Source organism: Cetorhinus maximus, chromosome 3, assembly GCF_964194155.1.
Source record: "Cetorhinus maximus chromosome 3, sCetMax3.hap1.1, whole genome shotgun sequence".
In the NCBI taxonomy this organism is placed as follows: Eukaryota; Metazoa; Chordata; class Chondrichthyes; order Lamniformes; family Cetorhinidae; genus Cetorhinus; species Cetorhinus maximus.
In genome coordinates this window covers 140,405,336-140,427,872 of record NC_135881.1, presented here as the reverse complement: position 1 = coordinate 140,427,872, position 22,537 = coordinate 140,405,336, and the positions used below count along the sequence as shown (strand labels likewise).

At 44.4% G+C, this 22,537-nt stretch overlaps 1 protein-coding gene across 1 annotated transcript in view; it reads right to left on the bottom strand.

Moving 5' to 3' along the window:
- The window catches only part of nek10 (NIMA-related kinase 10), a 348,724-nt gene that overhangs the window by 269,143 nt on the left and 57,044 nt on the right, over window positions 1-22,537 (bottom strand). Inside the window, exons 7-8 of the mRNA XM_078535698.1 lie at window positions 8,011-8,090; window positions 7,836-7,922 (exon numbers count right to left, since the gene is read on the bottom strand). Coding sequence (XP_078391824.1) covers window positions 7,836-7,922; window positions 8,011-8,090 — 167 coding nt within the window. The remainder of the gene's footprint in view (window positions 1-7,835; window positions 7,923-8,010; window positions 8,091-22,537) is intronic.

Below are 22,537 nucleotides of genomic sequence, written 5' to 3'. Positions count from 1 at the left end.
GTGCAATGTTCCTGCAGAAAGGAAAATGAGAGAAAGGTGGACGGTGGATCTAACACTGTGTTCATCCTGGCATACAGGCAATACCAGAGGCGGAGAAGATTGGCATATCGGCACCAGGTTCACCAAAGGGAACAGCCATACCCTGATAAGTAAGAGGTAGCAGGGGCCCCTCCATTCCCAGAAATTAAGGCTTATAGAGCAGCTGAGTATAGGCAAGACCACGGGTGTACAGATAACGCTTGTCATACCACCAGATAATCGAGTGATAGTGCCATCGATACCTCCGCTTGTCTAGGGATCGGGTCGGTCACATCTGTCACATTCTCCAGGAGTAGTTGAAATTGCAGGGACAATTGCAGGGAGAACATCCATTGCCAGTGGCTCTCAAGAGTCACTGCTGCTCTGAACTTCTACATGAGTGGTTCCTCCTAGGGCTTGACTGGGAACCTCTGCGGGTTCTCTCAAGCTTCCACTCACAAATGTATACAGGAGGTCACAGATGCCCTATTTACCAAGGTCCACAATTATTTGCAGTTATCCCAAGATGAAGCCAGCCATGCAGCCAGAGTGCTAGGCTTTGCTGCTATTTCAGGATTCTCACGGATGCAGGGTGCCATCGACTGCACTCATGTGGCTTTAAGAGCTCCCTGGCAGCAGCCAATCCAATACATTAACAGGAAAGGGTTCCACTCTCTCAATGTGCAGCTGGTCTGAAACCACCAGAAACACATTATACAGGTATGCGCCAGATACCCAGGAAACTGCCACGACCCGCACATCGTGAGTCAATTCCAGATCCCACAAATCTTCAAGGGACCTCAGCACATCCAGGGTTGGCTATTCAGCGACAAAGATTACCCACAAAAGACATGATTGATAACCCCTGTCTGGTGTCCAGAAACTGCCTTTGAGGAAAGATATAATGCTGCTCGTACCACAACACGATCATTGATAGAACAGACCATTGGTATATTGAAGGTGCAATTCCGATGTCTCAACATGTCGGGCGGTGCTCTGCAGTACACTCCCCAGAGGGTCTCACGCATCATTGTGACTTGCTGCGCCCTACACAACCTGGCACTCCAAAGGAGGGATGTCTTGCCAGATGGCTAGATGGAGGAGCTGCATGTTTCCTCTGCTGAGGAGGATGTCAAGAGGGCTGAGGGCAATGATGGCGAGGAAGCTGAGGGAGCAAGGGAAGAGGCCATTGCACTGGCCAGAAGAGGCAGGCATGCATGGGAATCGCTAATCGCTATCAGATTACTGGAGGATGATGGCGGCTAGCTATTATGATCTTCTCTGACCAGTGCCATCCATGCTGGGCCCACCTTACTAATCTGAGTTGCTATCATTCTCATTTCAATCATCCAATTCAATCTGTGTATGAGTAGTTTCACTCTAGTATCACCATGTCCTTATCCTATGAAGGTCAGGCAGCCTCGGGAGCAAGTGGCCTTTCTGAAAGGTGCTCATAACTGCATAAGGGCTTTTCGTTAGCACACCTCAAATGGTGAAGCCTCTTCAAGCATTTCTCCAACATCCCAATCACTATGGCAGCCGACAAGAAGCCAGGGCACCACTGCAATCCTCAGTTCAGTTGTGGCTGTATGCCTGCATTCAGATAAGGTGCCTCAAGGAGATCAATGTACACTTAGGGGACATCGTGTTTTGTGTGAGTTCGATGGTAATATCAAGCATTAGAAGTATTGATACCTTTTCATCGTACTCAATCCTCACTGTCCAAAAATCCTCAGGACACAGTCATCCGAACGCTCAGGAAAGGATGCGGAGCTGCAGTTACCCTGAACTTTCAATGTACATCGAACACTTCACGAGCACAATACTCTGATAGTTGCCTGCCAGACATGAACATGCCTCTGTTTGGAATATCTCATTCTCCCCTAATGCCCAGCCCTGGCCTTCCTGATACCGAAAATGCAGACACACCATGTAGCCCTCAAGGTTACTAATCGTTGATAATAAAAAGCACATATCAGCTGCATTGCTTCCCCACTCTTAGCCCATTTCAGGGCGACACATTTTCATTCCCCCTGCCTGACATATGAACATGAAGCATAGGCACAAAGATGCCATTGTCTGTTCCACATAACCATTTGGAATTAGCATCTCAGAGCTCGCAGAGGGCTTAAGTCAGGGCGCTAACTGGAACTTCCCTCCTTGTACTTCATCTTCTCATAATCACAATAGCCTTATGGGTAGAATGCACACAACTCCAAGGTCGCTAACTTTCCAACCTCTAGCAGGAAATGCCAGGACAAACATGTGTTGGTGAGGTCCAGAGCTCAAAAACTTGGAGGTAGGAAGTTGGGCACTATTACTGGGGTGCTTTACAGATTTTCACTCCAAGATTAGAGAATGCTAAATGCAGACAGGAGCGTAAACAAGCTCTGAGTCAGGGCTGATGGATAGACCACCCTGGACCAGCTGATGGTCAACATGGAGGTCTTTGAAAGATGCCCCCTCTCCAAGTTCATCTACATTTCATCATCATACCACACATTCAACATTCCACAATGCATATGCGTTGGGGGACTACATGAGCCTCCATATTATACAGTCAAAACTGAACATCACTGGAATCTGCAGAGCATCTGTCAGAGATGGCTTGCACGACTATACTTTTTCTCGGGGCTGCTGTGTCACTGATGTTGGCACTGAGCAGAGAACGGACACTCACTGTTATGAGATGGTTGGGTGCAATATCGAGCAGAAGCACATGATGCAACTTCTGCAAAAAGGGGTGGAGGGGGAACTTTGTGTGACACTTGATTGACCACAAAACAGCTCATTAGATCGAGGAGGCAGACACAAAAGAGGAAGTGGAATGAGTGAAAATCTATTTACATTAGTGGAAATTATGTACGTCTTGTGAACAACCATGCAACCTTTGTGCTCCTAGTACTTCTTGATCTTCCTAGCCATACCGCCACAACGTGGTGCATCACAGTATCTTTACAGTGTAGTTAGAGGCCATTCAGCCCATCGAGTCTGCTTTGGCTCTCTGAAAGAGCATTCCACCTAGTCCCACTTATCCCCGTAACCTTGCACATTCTCTCATTTCAGGTAGCAATCCAATTCCTTCTTGAATACCTCGATCAAACCTGCCTCCACCACTCTTTCAGGAAGTTTGTTCCAGACTCCAACCACCCTCTGGGTGAAAAGATTTTCCCTCACATCACATTTACTCCTTTTGCCAATTATTTTGAACCTATGCCCTCTAGTTCTTGATGTACTCTTGAGTGGGAGCAGTTTCTCACTGTTTACTCTGTCCATACCCCTCAGGATCTTGAATACCTCTATGCATCCCCAACATCCACAGCTGAGGTGGAGGCAGCCTGCTGACTGCGACGCCCTGTTGTCTTTGACTTTGGCGGGCAGATGGCTGAGACCTGGAGGGCCCCAGCCTGCTTTGGGTCTCCTGCTGTGGGGCAAGTCCACCCTCCTCGGCCTGTGGAACTGCAACTGATGGGGACACAGGTAGAGGGTATTTGGATTGGCTGGACACTCCTGGAGTCACCAACATTACAATGAATTCACAGTATTGGCTGAACGATGGTGCAGGGTCTTCGCTTGGTTGGGAAACACTGGTCTCACTGTCGGCGCACGCATGGTCCCGGTCCTCCCCGGTCAGCTCAATAGCATGCTCCTCGTACGGAGTGAGGGCCTTGAACTCTGACAATCCCCCACTGCTCTGGGATCTTTCCTTTTTGTTGTGGGTGAGCTTGTTCAGCATAAAGACAGGTGGAGGGACTGTGAGCAGGAAGGATGCCAAGGCAGATGAAAAGAATGCCTGTATTATGTTGGTGCTGAGTGGATCTGTGTAAGGGCTGAGGACGTGAGTTGCACATGATGTGAAACCAGATGGAAATGTCAAGGTGTGTGAGAGAGGCAATGGCGGTGTCCCTTGTGCTGGTACTGTGTGAGAACCCTGTGGACTGTCAGGCTATCTCACTTGTGAGAGTGAGAGTTGAGAGTGAGGAGAAGGTTGACTTACCCTGGTGGAACAGATAAGATCATTCATCTTCCTGCGCTGGATGCCTGATCTCTTCTGGGATGAGTTGACGCTAACCATGCTAGCCACCTGCTCCCAAGCCCCTGTGATGAGGTTTGTGGTCCTCCTTCTCCCATCACGGGGTTAGAGGATGTCCCGGCATTCCTCCACAGGGTCCAGAAATAGCGCCAGACACTGTCACTATACTTGGGAGTACTACTCTTCTTCATTTTGGGCACCATCTCGCTCTGCCAACAGTCCTGGGCTCCGGACAGTGAAGGGTGTGCACGGGTGCAGTTTAAATATGGCACCCAGAAAGATGATCCGATTAGATCACGGCAGGAAGGGCAAATCACAGGCCGCCCTGCCACAAGATCCAACGTCCTTCCTGCTGATGCATATATAATGAGGTGAAATGCGGATGATCTGGCACAGAAGCCCACCATTACGGTTGGCGGGATAAGTGCCGCTTTTCCAGCCCGCCATCTCACTTATTCCGCAGAGGGGAAAATCCTGCCCAATGTTTCAGGTCGACGACCTTCCACCAGGACTGGGATGAGTTAGAAATGTAATAGGTTTTGAGCAAGGAGTGGGTGGGAAAAGTACAAAGAGAAGGTTTGTGATAGGGTGAAAGACAAGAGAGATTGAATTTCAAAAGAGTTAGTTTTCCAGGGCCAAATGGAAGATGATGGCCAATAGGCTATCAACTAACATTCGTTATAAGCCTACTGACTCTCACAACTACTTTGACTATGCTTCCTCACGCCCTACACCTTTAAGGATTCTATTCCATTCTTCCAGTTCCTTTGTCTCATTTGCTCTGATGATGCAATCTTCCAGACCAGCATTTGAGATGTCTTCTTTTTTCCTCAACTGAGGACTCCCCCGCACTGTGGTTAACAATGCCCTTGATGTATCCGCCACATTTCCTGCACTTCTGCTCTCACCCCTTCCCCTCCCTCATAGATCTATGATAGGGCTCCCTTGTCCTTACTTTCCACACCACCTGCCTCCGTGGTTATTTTTCACCATTTCCGCCATCTTCAGCGTGATCCCGCCACCAAACACATCTTTCCTTCCCCAACCCTGTCAGTATTCCAAAGGGACCATTCCCTCCATGATACCCTGGCCTGCTCCTCAATCACCCCCAACACCCCATCCCCTTCCCAAAGTACCTTTCCATGTTCTTAAGAAACCCAAACTTAGCTTGTTGAACATGAAGGTCAGGAATTCCAAGTCCTGACAGACCTCTGACTTTCTGCATATGCACAGGCTGGCAGCAGGCTGCACATGCACAGTTTGGCAATTTTTTTGTTCTTTTGACAAAGAACCGGCCCACTGCACATGGGCAGGGAAAAAAGGCATGAAAACTTGGGTCAGATGACCTGCTGTGAAGCGCCATAGCCAGCAAGTATCCCAAGTTGGGGACAAGGAGAGGTTCCAAGCAAGTGGCTCAGGTAGGGGACAAGGGAGATCTCAAGAAGTGTCCCAGACAGGGGACAAGGGAGAGCGGGCAGGGAGAGATTCCAGAAGTGTCCCAGGCATGGGACAAGGGTGGGGGACAGGGAGAGGTCCCAAAAAGAAGTCCCAGGTAAAGGGCAAAGACAGGGGACTGAAACAGGTCCCAGTTAAGTTCACTTGACAGGAGCAGAGAAATAGGTTCCAAGTTAGAGAAAGGGCTGTGGGGAGCAGACTTTAAGTAAATAAGGCTCAGGAGACGCCCTGGTAATTAAGAAGGGGTGCTGAGGCAAAGGTACCTCTTTGGAACAGTAGGTTTCTGCTTGTATGTACACTCGGGAATCCAGGGGAATAAAATCTCGGAAGGTGAGATCGAAACCCTGGAGGTGGGCCGTTGTTGATGCCGTCTGAGTCTGATAATTGAAGAAGGCTCAGAAGAAGCCTTGAAGATCCAAGCAGGTAGCTGAAGGTTGGTGACTCCATGCTGAGAGCCGTTGGGGCAAAGGTACTCCTTTGGAGCAGTCTTGTTCTGCTTGGCATGTCCGAAGAGCTGAGGTTGTGCTGTGGATTGGTGTTTGCGTGAACCCGAGAATCCAGGGGAACAGAATCTCAAAAGATGAGATTGAAACCCTGCGAGGTGGGCCATCTTTGAAGCCGTCTGAGTTGGAGCAAGCTTTGGAGAGAATTCCAAAGTGAGATCTTCAAAGGCGAAGATTGGAAACCCTCATGAGAGACATGGAATTTCAGTGAGATGGGTTGGCTCACAGTGTGACTAACGTCTGGGTGGGTTGTTGAGAAATCCATTAAATCTGTTTTGGCCGCATCTGTCATTTATTGTGTAGTGTGATGTGTCCGACCACAGCTTGCCTGCTAATTCACATGTATCTCTTACTTGCCCTGAATGTTAAAGATAGATATTGTAAATTGTTTCATCTTTCTGACCTTGTACAATAAAGTTTATTTCTGTTTGTTCAAAACCAATGGAATCTTGTGGCTTTATCCGATTAGAAAGTGTCTCAAATCTCAAACTTTGTCGACTTTAAACAAAACATTATTGGTCCCTAACTGGATCTCACCAACAACTTGGGGATCTGGCCAAGGATCATAACAACATAAACGCAGGAGATGGAACATCTTCCCTTTTACCCTCTTTCCCCACTGTCCAAGGCCCCAAATACCCCTTCCAGGTGAAGCAGCAATTTACATGGACTTTTTTCAATCTAGTTTGCTGCCTTTGCTGCTCCCAATTTTGTCTCCTCTACAGTGGGGAGACCAAATGCAGATTAGGTGACTGCTTTGTGGGACAGCTCTCCTAAGTCCACAATTAAGATCCCGAACTACCGATGACCTGTCATTTTAATTCTCCACCTTGTTCTCACGCTGACATTTCGGTCCTCAGCCAACAGCACTGTTCCAGAGAAGCTCGACATAAGGCACTTCATACACTTCTGGAATCAATAAGTTCAACAATTTCACACCGTAAACTCTATCCTTCATTTTGCTCCCTTTTCTTTGCTTGTTTGGTTTTCCTTTTATTTTGTCTTTTTGCGAGCAGCACACCTGTTCTAGGCATAACTTTTGTTTCTTTTCTTACCCCATCATTATTCCCTTTGGCCCTGGAAGACAAACTCTTTTATCATTCATCTCTTCTGTCTTTTACCCTATCACAGCTCTTCCTTTTGTCTTTGTCGTACCCACCTTGAGCAAAACATACTACATTTCTAACTTTTGCCAGTTCTGATAAAAGCTGTTTCCCTCTCCACATATGCTGCCTGACCCTCTGATTTTCTGTTTTTATTTCAGATTTCCAGCAAGGGCTGTATTCTGTTTTTCAATATTCTCAGCCTGATGGGGGCCACAATATTATGGCACCACCCAAGTGAGGTAAATTATATAACTTGCATCCTAGAAACGCTGGGCACAAAACATGTATGCATTGCTAAGAGTCCAAAAAAGAGAAGTTACATTTGTTATGGCCAATTTCCAAGAAATCACCAAATTTAAAACCTGGCACATTTTTAATCTTTTAAAAAGCTTTAGCCAGCACACAGCACCACAATGATTTCCTTCCACTTCATGTATGGTGGGTGTCCCAATTACACCCTAGGTGATGTTACTCCTGACCAGAATATTTAAATACTCTTGAATCCAGGAAATGGACAAAAATCAGAGTTGTAAACAATGTTAGGGGAAGTACCCACCTCTCCCTCCCCACGTTGTACTACTGGCAGAGCAGGACAGAAAAGTTTGGCTTCTATATGCTCAGTTCTGCATTCAGCAACAATATGTACATTGGTACTTCATAAACTTAACTGTTTTCCTAAAACAAACATTAACATTGAAAATCGAACACTGAAAAACTTACCTTTTTGATAACAAATCATATTCTTGTAAAATTGATAACAGATTTTCTACAATAGTGAGTTCACCTATCTTCACTCTGCACCCTGGACTAAAAAAAAAGCTAAATGTTATTAGTTTGTTCAGTTACAACCGTTTATTTAAAGCTATACTTTATACTGCTTAATTAAGTTACATACCTTTCAGCTAAGCTGGTGAGAGCAAGGAGAGTACCCAGTAATACATTATTGTCCTTGGCTGCAAGTAGCTTTACCAGGGTCTAAAGGAAATATTTCAAGTTAAAATATCTTGTTGTCTATTATTTTATTTCTTCTTATTTAACATAATAACTATTCTAATTTATAAACTCACTGGCACAGCTTAATCTCTGGTACCGATACAAAGTTGGACATTGTGCCTAAAAAAATGTTAAACGTTTTATAACTTTTTCCTGCTTTTAAAGACAGTTGCAAATGATATACATTAATACATATTCTTACTGCTGTGTAAAAATTAATCCATTACTTTGGGACATGTGCCATAAGAACAGAAATAGATCAGTGGGAGGTAATATAGCTTCTCAAGTCTGCTCTGCCATTCAACAATATCATGACTGATCTTTGACCTCAACTCCAAGGTCCCACCCCATTCCCATATATCTCAATTCATTTATCCTTCAATTCACCTGTCCACAAAGAAAAGCAGGAAAAATCCAACCCAACCAATTACCACCCTATCAGTCTACTCTTGATTATCAGCAAAGTGATGGAAGGTGGCGTCGACAGTGCTATCAAGCTGTACTTACTCAGCAATAACCTGATCACTGATGCTCAGTTTGCGTACCGCCAGGGCCACTCAGCTGCTAACCTCATCACAGCCTTGCTCTAAACATGGACAAAAGAGCTGAATTCAAGAGGTGAGGTGAGGTGAGAGTGACTGCCCTTGACACCAAGGCAGTATTTCACCAAATATGGCATTAAGGCGCACTACCAAAACTGGAGTCAGTAGGAATAAGGGGGGAAACTTTCCATTGGTTAGAGTCATATCTAGCACAAAGGAAGATGGTTGTGGTTGTTGAAGGTCAATCATTTCAGACCCAGAACATTACTGCAGGAGTTCCTCAGGGTAGTGTCCTAGGCCCAACCATCTTCAACAGCTTCATCGACACCTTCCCTCCACCATAAGGTTAGAAGTGGGGAAATTCGCTGATGATGCACAATGTTCAGAACTATTCGCAACTCCTTGGACACTGAAACAGTCCCTGCCCATATGCAGCAATGGACAATATTCAGGCTTGGGCTGATAAGTGGCAAGTAACGTTGGTGCCACACAAGTGCCAATTAATGAACATCTCCAACAAGAGAGAATGCAATCATCTCCCCATGACATTCAATGTCATTACAATTGCTGAAGCCCCCACTTTCAACATCCTGGGGCTTCCATTGACCAGAAACTGAACTTGACCAGCCATATAAATACTGTGGCTACAAGACTAGATCAGAGGCTGGGAATTCTGTGGTGAGTAACTCACCTTCTAACTTCCCAAAACCTGTCCACCATCTACAAGGCACAAGTCAGGAATGTGATGGAATACTCTGCACTTGCCTGGATAAGCGCAGCTCCAACAACCCTCAAGAAGCTTCACACCATCCAAGACAAAGCAGCTCACTTGATTGGCACCTCATCCAGCACCTTAAACACTCACTCCCTCCACCACTGACGAACAATGGCAATCGTGTGTACCATCTACAAGATGCAATGCAGCAACTCACCAAGACGCCTTCGAGAGCACCTTCCAAGCCCATGATCCCTACCAACCAGAAAGGGAGGCACAGCAGATGCATGGGAACACCAGCACCTGCAAGTTCCCTTCCAAGCCATACACCATCCTGGCTTGGAACTATATTGCCATTTCTTCACTCTCACTGGGTCAAAATCCTGGAACTCCCTTTCTAACAGCACTGTGGGTGCACCTACACCACATGGGCTGCAGTGATTCAAGAAGGCAGCTCACCACTGCCTTCTCAAGGGCAGTTAGGTTTGGGAAATAAATGCTGGCCTAGTCAGCGTTGCCCACACCCCATGAATGAATATAAAAATTCTAGCACTCTAGCTATAAAGGCTAACATTCCATTGCCTTTAGATGTCAAATTCGACCCAAGTGGGTGAGGTGGGGTGGTAGGGGGTGGGGGGAGAAGGATCATCCATGGCCTGGGGTTAGGGGGATGTTGGTGTAGGGGGATTGGATGGTGGGGGAGGGCTGTTGTGGGGGGAGAATTTGGAAACCCAAAGTGGAGAATCTGACATTTTTGCATCTGAGCAATCAGAAGGGGCAACTGGAGACCTGCGAAGGTGATCAGAGGCCTGCGTGGGGGATGGGGTTGGTGGGGGTAAAAAAGTTATGGGGGAGTTGGGGTGGAGGCCTCGGGTAGGAGGAGGAATCAGAGGCTGGGAAGAGAATGCGATATTAAAGCCCTTGTGGTGAAGGTCAGGAGGTGTGCCCAATCCCCAGGTTTGTCCATACAGGTATGCTCGAACAGATGTAGATGTATAGGTTCATAATTAGATAAATCACCTAATATAACTATAGATAATTGTTGAGTGATATTTCTAAACCTAATTTGTTAAAGAAAATACAGTAAAGATGGCAGGGCAGGTGATGTGTAACAGCTGTAGCATGTGGGAGCTGGTGGATGCCAGTGCGCTCCACAGCGACCACATGTGCAAGAAGTGTCTGCAGGTTGGGAAAATTCAGCTCAGAGTTGATGAGCTGGAGTCTGAGCTTCGGCCACTCCGATGCACCAGGGAGGGGGAATATTATCTCGATACATTGTTCAATGAGACAGTCACACCCCTTACAGTAGGTACTTTGAAATTGGACTGTGGTCAGGGACAAGAGGGTGTGACTGTGAGTGAGGCAGGTATGGAGATTCAGAAGGTACCTCTGGAGGAATCTCAGCCCTTGCAATTGTTGAAGAGGTTCAAGGTTCTTACAGATAGTGTAGACGAGAGCAGGGACTGGAGGGACGATGAGCAAACTGACCATGGCACCGTGGTGCAGGGGAGCATTCAAATTGGAGGGGTGGGGGAGTAAAAAGGAATGCAGTTATAGTAAGGGACAGTATAGTTAGGGGGATAGATACGGTTCTCTGCAGCCAAGACCATGAGTCCTGAAGATTGTTTGCCTGCCTGATGCCAGGGTTAAGGGCATCACCCTGGAGAGGAATTTGGAGTTGAAAGGGTTGTTGTGGTGCCAACGACATATGTAGAACTAAGAAAGAGATTCTGCTAAGGAAGTATGAGCAGTCGGGTGTAAAATTGAAAAGCAGAACTACAAAGGTAATGTTCTCTGTTTACTACCTGAACCACGAGCAAATTGGCATAGGGTAATTAAGATCGGAGAGTTGAATGTGGGGCTCAATGATTGGTGTGGGAGAAATGGGTTTCGATTTATGGGGGAGTGGCACCTGGACTGGAGAAAGAGGGAGCTATGCCGTTGGGACAGCATTCACCTGAACCACCCTAGGAACAATAGAAGACACAAAAGGCATCTCAAAAATAGTAGAAAATCAAGGGGCAACAGAGAGGGAGGAACTTAAAATAATCACTCACTGAGAAAAAAGTACTAATGGCACTAAAAGGGCTGTCTAGTTCCCTAGACCTGATGGGCCTGCATCCTAGGGTCTTAAAAGAGACATAGTGACATTGGTTATAATCTTCCATAATTCTGGAAATGTCCCAGTAGATTGGAAAACTGCAAATGTAATACCTCTTTTCAAAAAAGGGAGACAGAAAGCAAGAAACTATTGGCCAGTTAGCCAAACATGTGTCGTTGGAAAAATGCTGAAATCCATTATTAAGGAAGTAGTTGCCGGACACATTTAGAAAAGCATAATACAATTAGACAGAATTAACATGGTTTGATGAAAGGGAAATCATGTTTGACAAATTTATTAGAGTTTTTTTGAGGATGCAACAAGCAGGATAGATAAAGTGGAACAAGCAGTTGTTGTGTATTGAAAATTGCACTGTGCATTTTGACTGCTTGAGGTTACCATACACACATGTACTAGCGGGAGTCGAAGGTAATAAAGGATCTATGTTTCAACAGCAAATACAGCAGTTCTGTTTCTCACTAAATGTGGCTGAATCTTACTGTTTCTTCCCAAGAACTTCACAACAGCAATACGGATGGTGAAAACTAGGGAACAGTACTTTCAGGTATGAAACTTTTTGAAGGTATTTGTCTACTTTCTGCGGACAGCATTTTAAGGTGGAGAAAGGCTGTGTTAGACACACACAGGAGGCACTCCAAAGCACAGTGAACTCTCTAAAATAACCATCCAATCAAAAGAAAAAATGTATCTCGGATCGAGAGAAGTTTTTCTGCGAAAGGAACGTGATCCTGGATTCTTGATACACCTGATCACTGTGTTGCTGACAAATATGCCTGTGCCCAATCTACAGCCTTTTGATGTGCATTCAAAGCCATCATCTGTATTCCCGTGTTGGAAAAATTTGCTGTGCATTTTGAAGGCACGATGGCAGGTTTTACAATCAGAGGTGACAAAAGAAAAAAGATCTTACCTCTCCACTATGAAGGTGAAGAATTAGACACTTACGCCTTAGCAAAATGACTGCAATTCAGCAGAAAATGAACTAACAACCTATTTCACGACCAAGAAAAATACAATGTATGAAACAATTCGAAGCATAAACACTTCCGACTTTCTAATTAAGAAGCAAACGAGACAATTGGCCAATATTACACATGTTTGAGGCAACTAGCAACCAAATGTGACTTCTGTGACAAAAACAAAAATAGCTGGAAAAACTCAGCAGGTCTGACAGCATCTGCGGAGAGGAATATAGTTAACGTTTCGAGTCCGTATGACTCTTCATCAGAAATCAGATCACAAATAATCGAAAGTTATCTCTCTAGTCTGCCCGAAAAGAACTCGAGAAAGGCTTATCTGGTGGAGTCCAGAGATACTGAAGCTCAGGCTGCCAACAGTAGCTACCATACTCGAAGTTTAACTCCTGTGAACACTATTCATCATCACATGCCAAAAAATGACCTGCTAAGCAACAATAGCAGTCTCACAATCAGAATTGTGGCTTGTCCAAACAATGTTTCCACTATGGTGGCGCTTATCCACACTGGACAGATCGTCCGGCTACTGGCCGTGTAAAGCTTGTAGAAAGTTCAACCACTTTGCTAGTGTTTGTTGCTCGTCAGCAAAATCAACTACTAGGACTAGTACCAACAGAACGTTGCCATGTATGCATACCATAGCAATAGTGCAAGAGAATGTGGCCAATACAGGGGCAGATGGCTCTGAATATACTTTTGTGCTCTCTTTCGGACGCAGCAACAGTAATGTTTGACAGTGATCATTGGCTGCTCAGGTATAGATGCTCACATAGATACAGGACAATTTGTCAATGTCATGGGAGACAAACATTCAACAAACTTCAGGTTTTCCCCATTCACTGCAAACCAGTGAATACAAAATAATTCCCTTACAACAGAGGCAAACCACAAAGTTTTCGGGGCTTTTGAAACACCAGCCCCACTCAAAGACACTAAAACGAATGCTGTATTCGATGTCCTATCTGGAAAATATGACACGCTTATCAGTTTCCACACAGCAACAGATCTGCACAGCAACATACGCGACTCCTATCCATACCAACAACATTCTGGAATTGTATGCTGACTGCTTCAATGTATCGACAAACTGAAAGGTGTTACATGCAAGCTTCATGTAAACCCTAATGTACCCCCAGTCACGCATCACCAGCAACAAATACCATCTCATGTCCGAAAGTAAACAGAGAAGGAGCTTCAGCGCCTACTTGATCTTGACATTATTGAGAAAGTTGGAGATGAGCCTCTGCTTGGATCTCACCCATACAAGTCTTCAAGAAATCCAAGAGTGAGAACCAGATTAGAATCTGCATTTATATGCAATCACCAAGTCAAGCCAGACAAAAGAAAGACACTTGGCATCGACAATCAAGGGTATCACAGAGAAAGTGAATGGTGCTAAACATTTTGTTAAACTTGACCTCAATGCAGACTACCAACAAATGGAGCCTCCAGAAGAATCAAGGTACCTTACAGTATTCTCCACTTACATTGGACTTTGTTGGTACAAGAGGTTCAACTTTGGAGTCAACTCAGCAGCTGAGGTATTTCAGCACATGATTCAGGCTGTACTTCAATGACTTGAAGGCAAGCTGAACAGTGATGACATTCTCATCCACAGTCACACTAGAAGTGAAATTGAGGCACATCTACATGCATGCCTACAACATCTTAGAGAATGTAACCTCACCATGAATAAAGACAAATGCAGAATCATATTCTTTGGTCATGTGAAGGAATATCACCTGGTCCATGGAAGGTTGAAGTCATTGCAAGCCCAGTTGGCTTAGGTGCAATTCTTGTGCAGAAAGACAAAGCAGGCAACTCATCAATCGTTGCGATGGCAAGCAGATTGCTAATGCCCATAGAGCAATATTATTCACAAACAGAGAAGCACTCTCAATCACAGAATCACAGAATCACACAGTGCAGAAGAGGCCCTTCGGCCCATTGAGTCTGCACCGACACGTGAGAAACACCCGACCTACCTACCTAATCCCACTTACCAGCACTTGGTCCATAGCCTTGAATGTTATGATGAGCCAAGTGCTCATCCAGGTACTTTTTAAAGGGTGTGAGGCAACCCGCCTCCACCGCCCTCTCAGGCAGTGCATTCCAGACCGTCACCATCCTCTGGGTAAAAAGGTTTTTCCTCACATCCCCCCTAAACCTCCTGCCCCTCACCTTGAACTTGTGTCCCCTTGTGACTGACCCTTCAACTAAGGGGAACAGCTGCTCCCTATCCACTTTGTCCATGCCCCTCATAATCTTGTACACCTCGATCAGGTCGCCCCTCAGTCTTCTCTGCTCCAACAAAAACAACCCAAGTCTATCCAACCTCTCTTCAGAACTTAAATGTTTCATCCCAGGCAACATCCTGATGAATCTCCTCTGCACCCCCTTCAGTGCAATCACATCCTTCCTATAATGTGGCGACCAGAACTGCACACAGTACTCCAGCTGTGGCCTCACCAAAGTTCTATACAACTCCAACATGACCTCCTTACTTTTGTAATCTATGCCTCGATTGATAAAGGCAAGTGTCCCATATGCCTTTTTCACCACCCCACTAATATGCCCCTCCGCCTTCAGAGATCTATGAACACACACGCCAAGGTCCCTTTGTTCCTCAGAACTTCCTAGTGTCATGCCGTTCATTGAATACTTCCTTGTCAAATTACTCCTTCCAAAGTGTATCACCTCACACTTTTCAGGGTTAAATTCCATCTGCCACTTATCTGCCCATCTGGCCATCCCAACTATATCTTCCTGTAGCCCAAGACACTCAACCTTGGCCCATATCACATGGGGTATCTTACACTTTCATCTCTATTTGTATGGAAGCACATGTGAACTTCTGACTGATCATAGACCAGTAATGAGGTTGTTCAACAATCCAGATAGCGAACCACCTACTCAAATAGAGCATTGGATACTCAAACTACAAGAGTACGAGTTCCATATTAAGTATCAGACAGATGTGCTCAACCCAGTGGATGATTTTTCACGACTTCCATTGCCGACAGTCAGTCCTACTAGTCACAAGGAAAAGGTTGCCGGACAACATCTTAACTACATAAGCCTAAATGCAGTGCTAAAGTCACTAAAACAAACAGACATAAAACAGCAACAAAACAAGATAAGGCATTGCAACAATGTATGACGGCAATGGATTCACAAAACTGGAAGACGTGATTGAGAGGGCGTCTACAAATGAAATTACTCACACACAAGATCTTCATAATGTTCGAAGGGATGGTTTAAGCTAGCTTGGCAGGGGGATGTGAACCAGAGAGGGAATTCAGATAGGACAGAAACAAAGCTAGAAATGGTAGGAAGAAAAGTAATAAGCGGAATGGGAAGATAGTGGAATCAAAGGCCAGCATCAAATAGGGTCAAAGTACAGAAAAATGTTGAAAAGGCAGAATTAAAGGCAGTCTATCTGAATGCATGCAGTATTCTCAACAAGGTAGATGAATCAACAGTACAAACAGAAGTAAATGGGCATGATCTAATCTCCATTACAGAGATGTAGATGCAGGCTGACCAAGGCTGGGAACTGAATATTCAGGAGTATTTGACATTTAGGAAAGATAGGCAAAAAGGAAATGGAGCGAAGGTAGAACTGTTAATAAAGGGTGAGGTCAGTACATTAGTGAGAGAGGATCTTAGATGGGAAGATCAAGATGCAGAGTCAGTTTGGGTGGAGCTAAGAAACAGCAAGGGCTAGCAAACATTGGTGGGAGTTGTTTATGGCCACCAAACAGTAGTGGTAATGTAGGCATGGTATAAATCAGGAAATTAGAAGTGCATGTTACAAGGGTAATACAGTAATCACATAGGAAGATACAGAAATCGTTCCAAAAATAATAGAGAACCAAGGGACTAGTGAGCATGAGGAACTGAAAGAGAGTGGTAGTAGTAAAATAGTAGTACTGGAGAAATTAATGGGACTGAAACGGACCTGATGATTTACATCCCAGAGCGTTGAAAGAGGTGACTGTAGAGATAGTGGATGCATTTGTGATCATCTTCCAAAATTCTATAGATTCTGGAATGGTTATCAAAGATTGGAAGGTGGCAAATGTAACCCCACCATTTAAGAAAGGAGGGAGAGAGAAAACGCAGAACTACAGACCTGTAGGTCTGACATCAATAGTAAGGAAAATGTGAGAATCTTTTTCTTTATTCATTTACAAGATTTGAGCATCGCTGGCTAGGCCAGCATTTATTGCCCAACCCTAACTGCCCTTGGGAAGGTGGTGGTGAACTGCCTTCTTGAACCACTGCAGTCCCTGTGATGTAGGTACACCGACAGTGCTGTTAGGGAGGGAGTTCCAGGATTTTGACCCAGCAACAGTGAAGAAACAGCGCTTTTTTCCAAGTCAGGATGGTGAGTGGCTTGGAGGGGAACTTCCAGGTGGTGGTGTTCCCATGTGTCTGCTGCCCTTGTCCTTCTAGATGGTAGTGGTCGTGGGTTTGGAAGGTGCTGTCTAAGAAGCCTTGGTGAGTCTCTGCAGTGCATCTTGTAGATACACACAGCTGCCACTGTTCTTCAGTGGTGGAGGGAGTGAATGTTTGTGAATGGGTTGCCAATCAAGTGGGCTGCTTTGTCCTGGATGGTGTCAAGCTTCTCTAGTGTTGTTGGAGCTGCATTCATCCAGGCAAGCAGAGAGTATTCCATCACACTCCTGGCTTGTGCCTTGTAGATGGTGGACAGGCTTTGGGGAGTCAGGAGGTGAGTTATTCGCTGCAGGATTCCTAGCCTCTGACTTGCTCTTCTAGCCACAGCATTTATATGGCTAGTCCAATTCAGCTTCTGGTCAATGGTAACCCCCAGGATGTTGATAGTGGGGGAATTCAGCGATGGTAATGCATTGAATGTCAAGGGGCAATGGTTAGGCTCTCTCTTGTTGGAGATGGTCATTGCCTGGCACTTGCATGGCGTGAACATTACTTGCCACTTGTCAGACTAAGCTTGGATATTGCCCAGGTCTTGCTGCATTTGGACATGGACTGGTTCAGTATCTGAGGAGTTGCAAATGGTGCTGAACATTGTGCAGCCATCAGCGAACATCCCCACTTCTGACCTTATGATGGAAGTTAGAATATAAAGGATGTGGTAACTGGACGCCTAGAAAATAATGATATCAAATGATTTGGATGTGGATATCAATTGTAATATTTCCAAGTTTACTGATGACATAAAACTTTTGTGCGAATGTGAGTTGTGAAGAGGATGCAAAGAGGCTACAAGGAGATTTCGACAGGCTTAGTGAGTGAGCAAGAACATGGTAAATGGAATATAATTCTTTACTTAAAATAGAGAAGGTACCAGGACCAGATGAGATGCATCCAAGAGGCTGAGGGAAGTGAGAGTAGAAATTGTAGAGGCACTAATGATAATCTTCCAGTCTTCCTTAGACACAGAGAAGGTGCCTGAGGACTGGAGAAATGCGAATGTTACACCCTTGATCAAAAAGGGGTGCAAGGATAAAGCTGGCAATTACAGGCAGTCAGTTTGACCTCAGTGGCAGGAAAACTTCTGGAAGCTATGGTATAGGATAAAATCAATAATCACTTAGACAAAAGTAGGATAATTAAGGAAAGCTGGTATGGGTTCATCAAGGGGAAAAAAATCATGTTTAACTAACTTGTTGGAGTTTTTTGAGGAGGTAATAGGGAAGGTTGATAAAGGAAACACTGTTGATGTGATATATATAGATTGTCAATAGGCATTTAATACAGTGCCTCACAACAGATTGGTAAACAAACTTCTAGGTCATGGAATAAAAGGGAAAGCAGGCACTTGGATAAGAAATTGATAGGAAACAGAGCAGTGACAAATGGTAGTTTTTTCAGATTGGTGGAAAGTTTGTAGTGGAGTTCCTCAAGGGTCAGTGTTGGGACCCTTGCTCTTCCTGATATATATTAATGAAGATTGGAACCATTGTCAGCTGTGATGGGGATAGTCTTGAACTTCAAAAGCACATAGACGTGTTGGTGGATTGGGCAGACAAGTGGCAGATGAAGTTTAATGCAGAGAAGTGTGAGGTGATTCATTTTGGCAGGAAAGATATGATGAGACAGTATAAAATGAAGGGAGAGCCTCTAAAGCAGTTGCAGGAACAAAGGAAAAGAGAGAATGTGTAAGGTTACGGGGATAAGGCAGCGGAGTGGGACTAGGTGGAATGCTCTTTCAGAGAGCCAGTGCAGATTCTATGGGCTGAATGACCTCCTTCAGCACTGTAAAGATACTGTGATACTGTAATATGGAAAAAATGTGAAGTTATTAACTTTGGTAGGGAAAAAATGCAGACTATTTCTTAAATGGTGAGCGATTGGGAAGTGTTGATGTCCAAAGGGACCTGGGTATCGTTTTTCACGACTCACAAAGTTAATATGCAGGTGCAGCAAATAATTAGGAAGGCAAATAGTATGTTGGCCTTTATTACAAAAGGATTTAAGTACAGGAGTATAGAGGTCTTGCTGTAATTGTAGCCTTGGTCAGACCGCACCTAGTGTATTGCGAAACAAAAACAAAATTACCTGGAAAAACTCAGCAGGTCTGGCAGCATCTGCGGAGAGGAGCACAGTTAACGTTTCGAGTCTGAATGACCCTTCAACAGAACTAAGTAAAAATAGAAGAGAGGTGAAATATAAGCTGGTTTAAGGGTGGGGTGGGACAAGAAGAGCTGGATAGAGGGCCAGTGATAGGTGGAGATAACCAAAAGATCTCTTCTTGTCCCATCCCCCCTTAAACCAGCTTATATTTCACCTCTCTTCTATTTTTACTTAGTTCTGTTGAAGGGTCATTCGGACTCGAAATGTTAACTGTGCTCCTCTCCGCAGATGCTGCCAGGCCTGCTGAGTTTTTCCAGGTATTTTTGTTTTTGTTTTGGATTTCCAGCATCCGCAGTTTTTTTGCTTTTATCCTAGTGTATTGCGTGCAGTTTTAGTTCCCTTACCTAAGGAAGGATATACTTGCCATAGAGGGAGTACAGCAAAGGTCGTCAGACTGATTCCTGGGATGGTGGGATTGCCCTATGAGGAGAGGTTGAGGAGACTGGGCCTGTATTCTCTAGAAATTAGAAGAATAAGGTTATCTCATTCAAACATACAACATTTTTACAGGGCTCAACAGGGTAGATGCAGGAAGGATGTTTCCCCTGGCTGGGGTATCTAGAACCAGGGGACACAGTCTCAGAATAAGGGACAGGCCATTTAGCATTGAGGAATTTCTTCACTCAGAGGGTGGTGAGTCTTTGGAATTCTCTATCCAGAGGGCTGTGGAGGCTCAGTCATTCAGTACGTTCAGATTTTTAGATATTAAAGGCATCTAGGGATTTGGGATAGTGCAGGAAAATGGCATTGAGGTAGAAAATCAGACATGATCTAATTGAATGGCAGAGAAGGTTTGAAGGGCTGAATGGCCTACTCCTGCTCCTATTTCCTATGTTCCTACAAAATGAGTTCACCAGTTTGACCACATCTGATCTTGTGTTACGCAAAAACTGTATTGTTATTCCACACTCATTGAGGGAATGTGTTGTCGATATATCACATGAAGGATATGAGAGAATTGTCAAAATCAAACAACTCCTTAGGGAAAAGGTACGGTTCCCAGGAATTGATCTCATGGTACAGCACAAGTCTTTGCCATGTCAAGCAACCACAATGTCAAATCTTTGTGATCCTCTCAAATTGTCTGATCTACCTCCAGGACCATGCATTGAAGTGAGCATTGGTTTTGCAGATTTGCCAACTGCTGAACAGCTGCTTGTTATCACTGACGACTACAGCAGATTCCCCAGTCATGGAAATAGTTATGCCAACTTCAACGAAGGCAATGATCTCAAAGATCAACAAAATTTTTGCTTTGTTTGGAATTCCTCAAATGGTGAGAAGTGACAATGGACCCCATTCAACAGCAATGAATTCAGTAAATTTGTGAACTAACTAGACTTCCCTTGTTGAAAAATCACACCCCATTGGCCAAGAGCTAATGGAGAAGTTGAGAGATTTATGTGTACTTTGAAAAAAGCAATACATACAGCTATAGCTGATAGCAAGTCATAAAAGCAAGAGTTCTATCTCTTTCTTTACAATTATAAAGTGACTCCTCACTTGACTACTGGAAAACTTCCAGTTGCACTCATCTTTGTACATGTCTTCCTGAGCTACCCCACGGAGCTAATGACCAACATGTACGTGAACGCGATTGAGAACAGAAAGATTGAATGAAAGTCAATGCACAACAAAACATGAAATTTAGCGCTACATTGCTAAAGCCAGGAGATAAAGTGCTTGCGGAGCATGATTATTATGTTTTGAAAGCAAACAACACTCTATGACATCCAACCATATATTGTCACCAACAGAAAAGAGTCAATCATCACTCCCAAGCGTGGCTCACAAATCATCATACGAACGTGTTATTCTTCAAAGCACTGAAAACACCATTAAAAAACATTGAATCTGATTCCGATATCAGCAGTTCAGATGAGGAACATGAATTAAATGAGACCACACCTGACGTCCGACGATATCCTACTCATGAGAGAAAATGTCCACCATACTTAGTGATCACGTTACGAAGTGAACAATTTTCAGTTGGTGAACAAGTCTTTCCTTGCTTTGTGTAGGACTAAATGCATTGTTAAATTAATACAAAAGTTAGAATATCACAGAATCACAGAATTGTTATGGCGCAGGAGGCCATTCGGCCTATCATGTCTGCACTGGCTTTCTAAATTAGCATTATGACTTAGTGCCAGTCTCCTGCCTTTTTCCTGTACCCTTACACATTGTTTCTATTCAAATAATCATCCAATGCCCTCTTGAATGCCTCGAATGAACCTACCTCCACCACACTTCCAGACAGTGCATTCCAGACTCCAATCACTCACTGTGTGAAAAAGTTTTTTCTCGCGTCACATTTGCTTCCTTTGCAAATCACTTTATATCTGTGCCCTCTTGTTCTCGATCCTTTTATGAGCGGGAACACTTTCTCCCTTTCTACACTATCCAGCCCCCTCATGATTTTGAGCACCTCTATCAACTCTCCTCTTAGCTTTCTCCTCTCAAGGAGAACAGTTCCAACCACTCCAATCTGTCTTCATAACTGAAGTTTCTCATCCCTGTAACCAGTCTTGTAAACCTCTTCTGCACTCTCTCTAATGTGTTCATATCCTTCCTATCATGTGCAACCAGAACTGTACACAATACTCCAGCTGAGGTCTAACTTGTGTCTCAGATAAGCTCAGCATAATTTCCTTGCTCTTGTACTCCATGCTCCTATTAATAAAGCCCAGGATATTGTTTGCTTTATTAACTGCTCTCTCCACCTGTCCTGCTGCCTTCAATGATCCATGCACAAATACACCCAGGCCCCTCCGCTCCTGCACCCCTTAAGAATTGTACCCCTTATTTTATATTGCCTCTCCATGTTCTTCCTACCAAAATGCATCACCTCACATTTCTCCGCATTGAACTTCATCTGCCACCTATCTGCCCATCCACCAACTTGTCTATATCCTTTTGAAGTTCTACACTGTCCTGCTCACAGTTTACAATGCTTCTAAGTTTTGGATCAACCACAAACTTTGAAACTGTCCCCTGCACACTACGACCTAGATCATTAATATATATCAGCAAAAGCAAGGGTCCCAATACCGACCCCTGGGGAAGTCCACTACAAACATTCCTCCAGCATTACTCTGTGTTTCCTATTACTCAGCCAATCCTGTGCCCACATTGCTACTGTTCCTTTTAATCCATGAGCTATAACTTATCTCACAAGTCTGTTATGTGGAACTGTATCAAATGCCTTTTGAAAGTCCATGTAAACCACATTAATGTGGTAATGTGGTATAAAGCATCACCTTCAACAACCCTATCTGTTACCTCTTCAAAAAACTCCAGCAAGTTAGACACGATTTCCCCTTAAGAAATCAATACTGACTCTTCCTAATCAACCCACGTTCTTCCATGTGACCACTAATTCTATCCTGAATAATTGTTTCTAGAAGCTTCCCCACCTCCAAAGTTAAACTGACTGGTCTGTAATTGCTGGG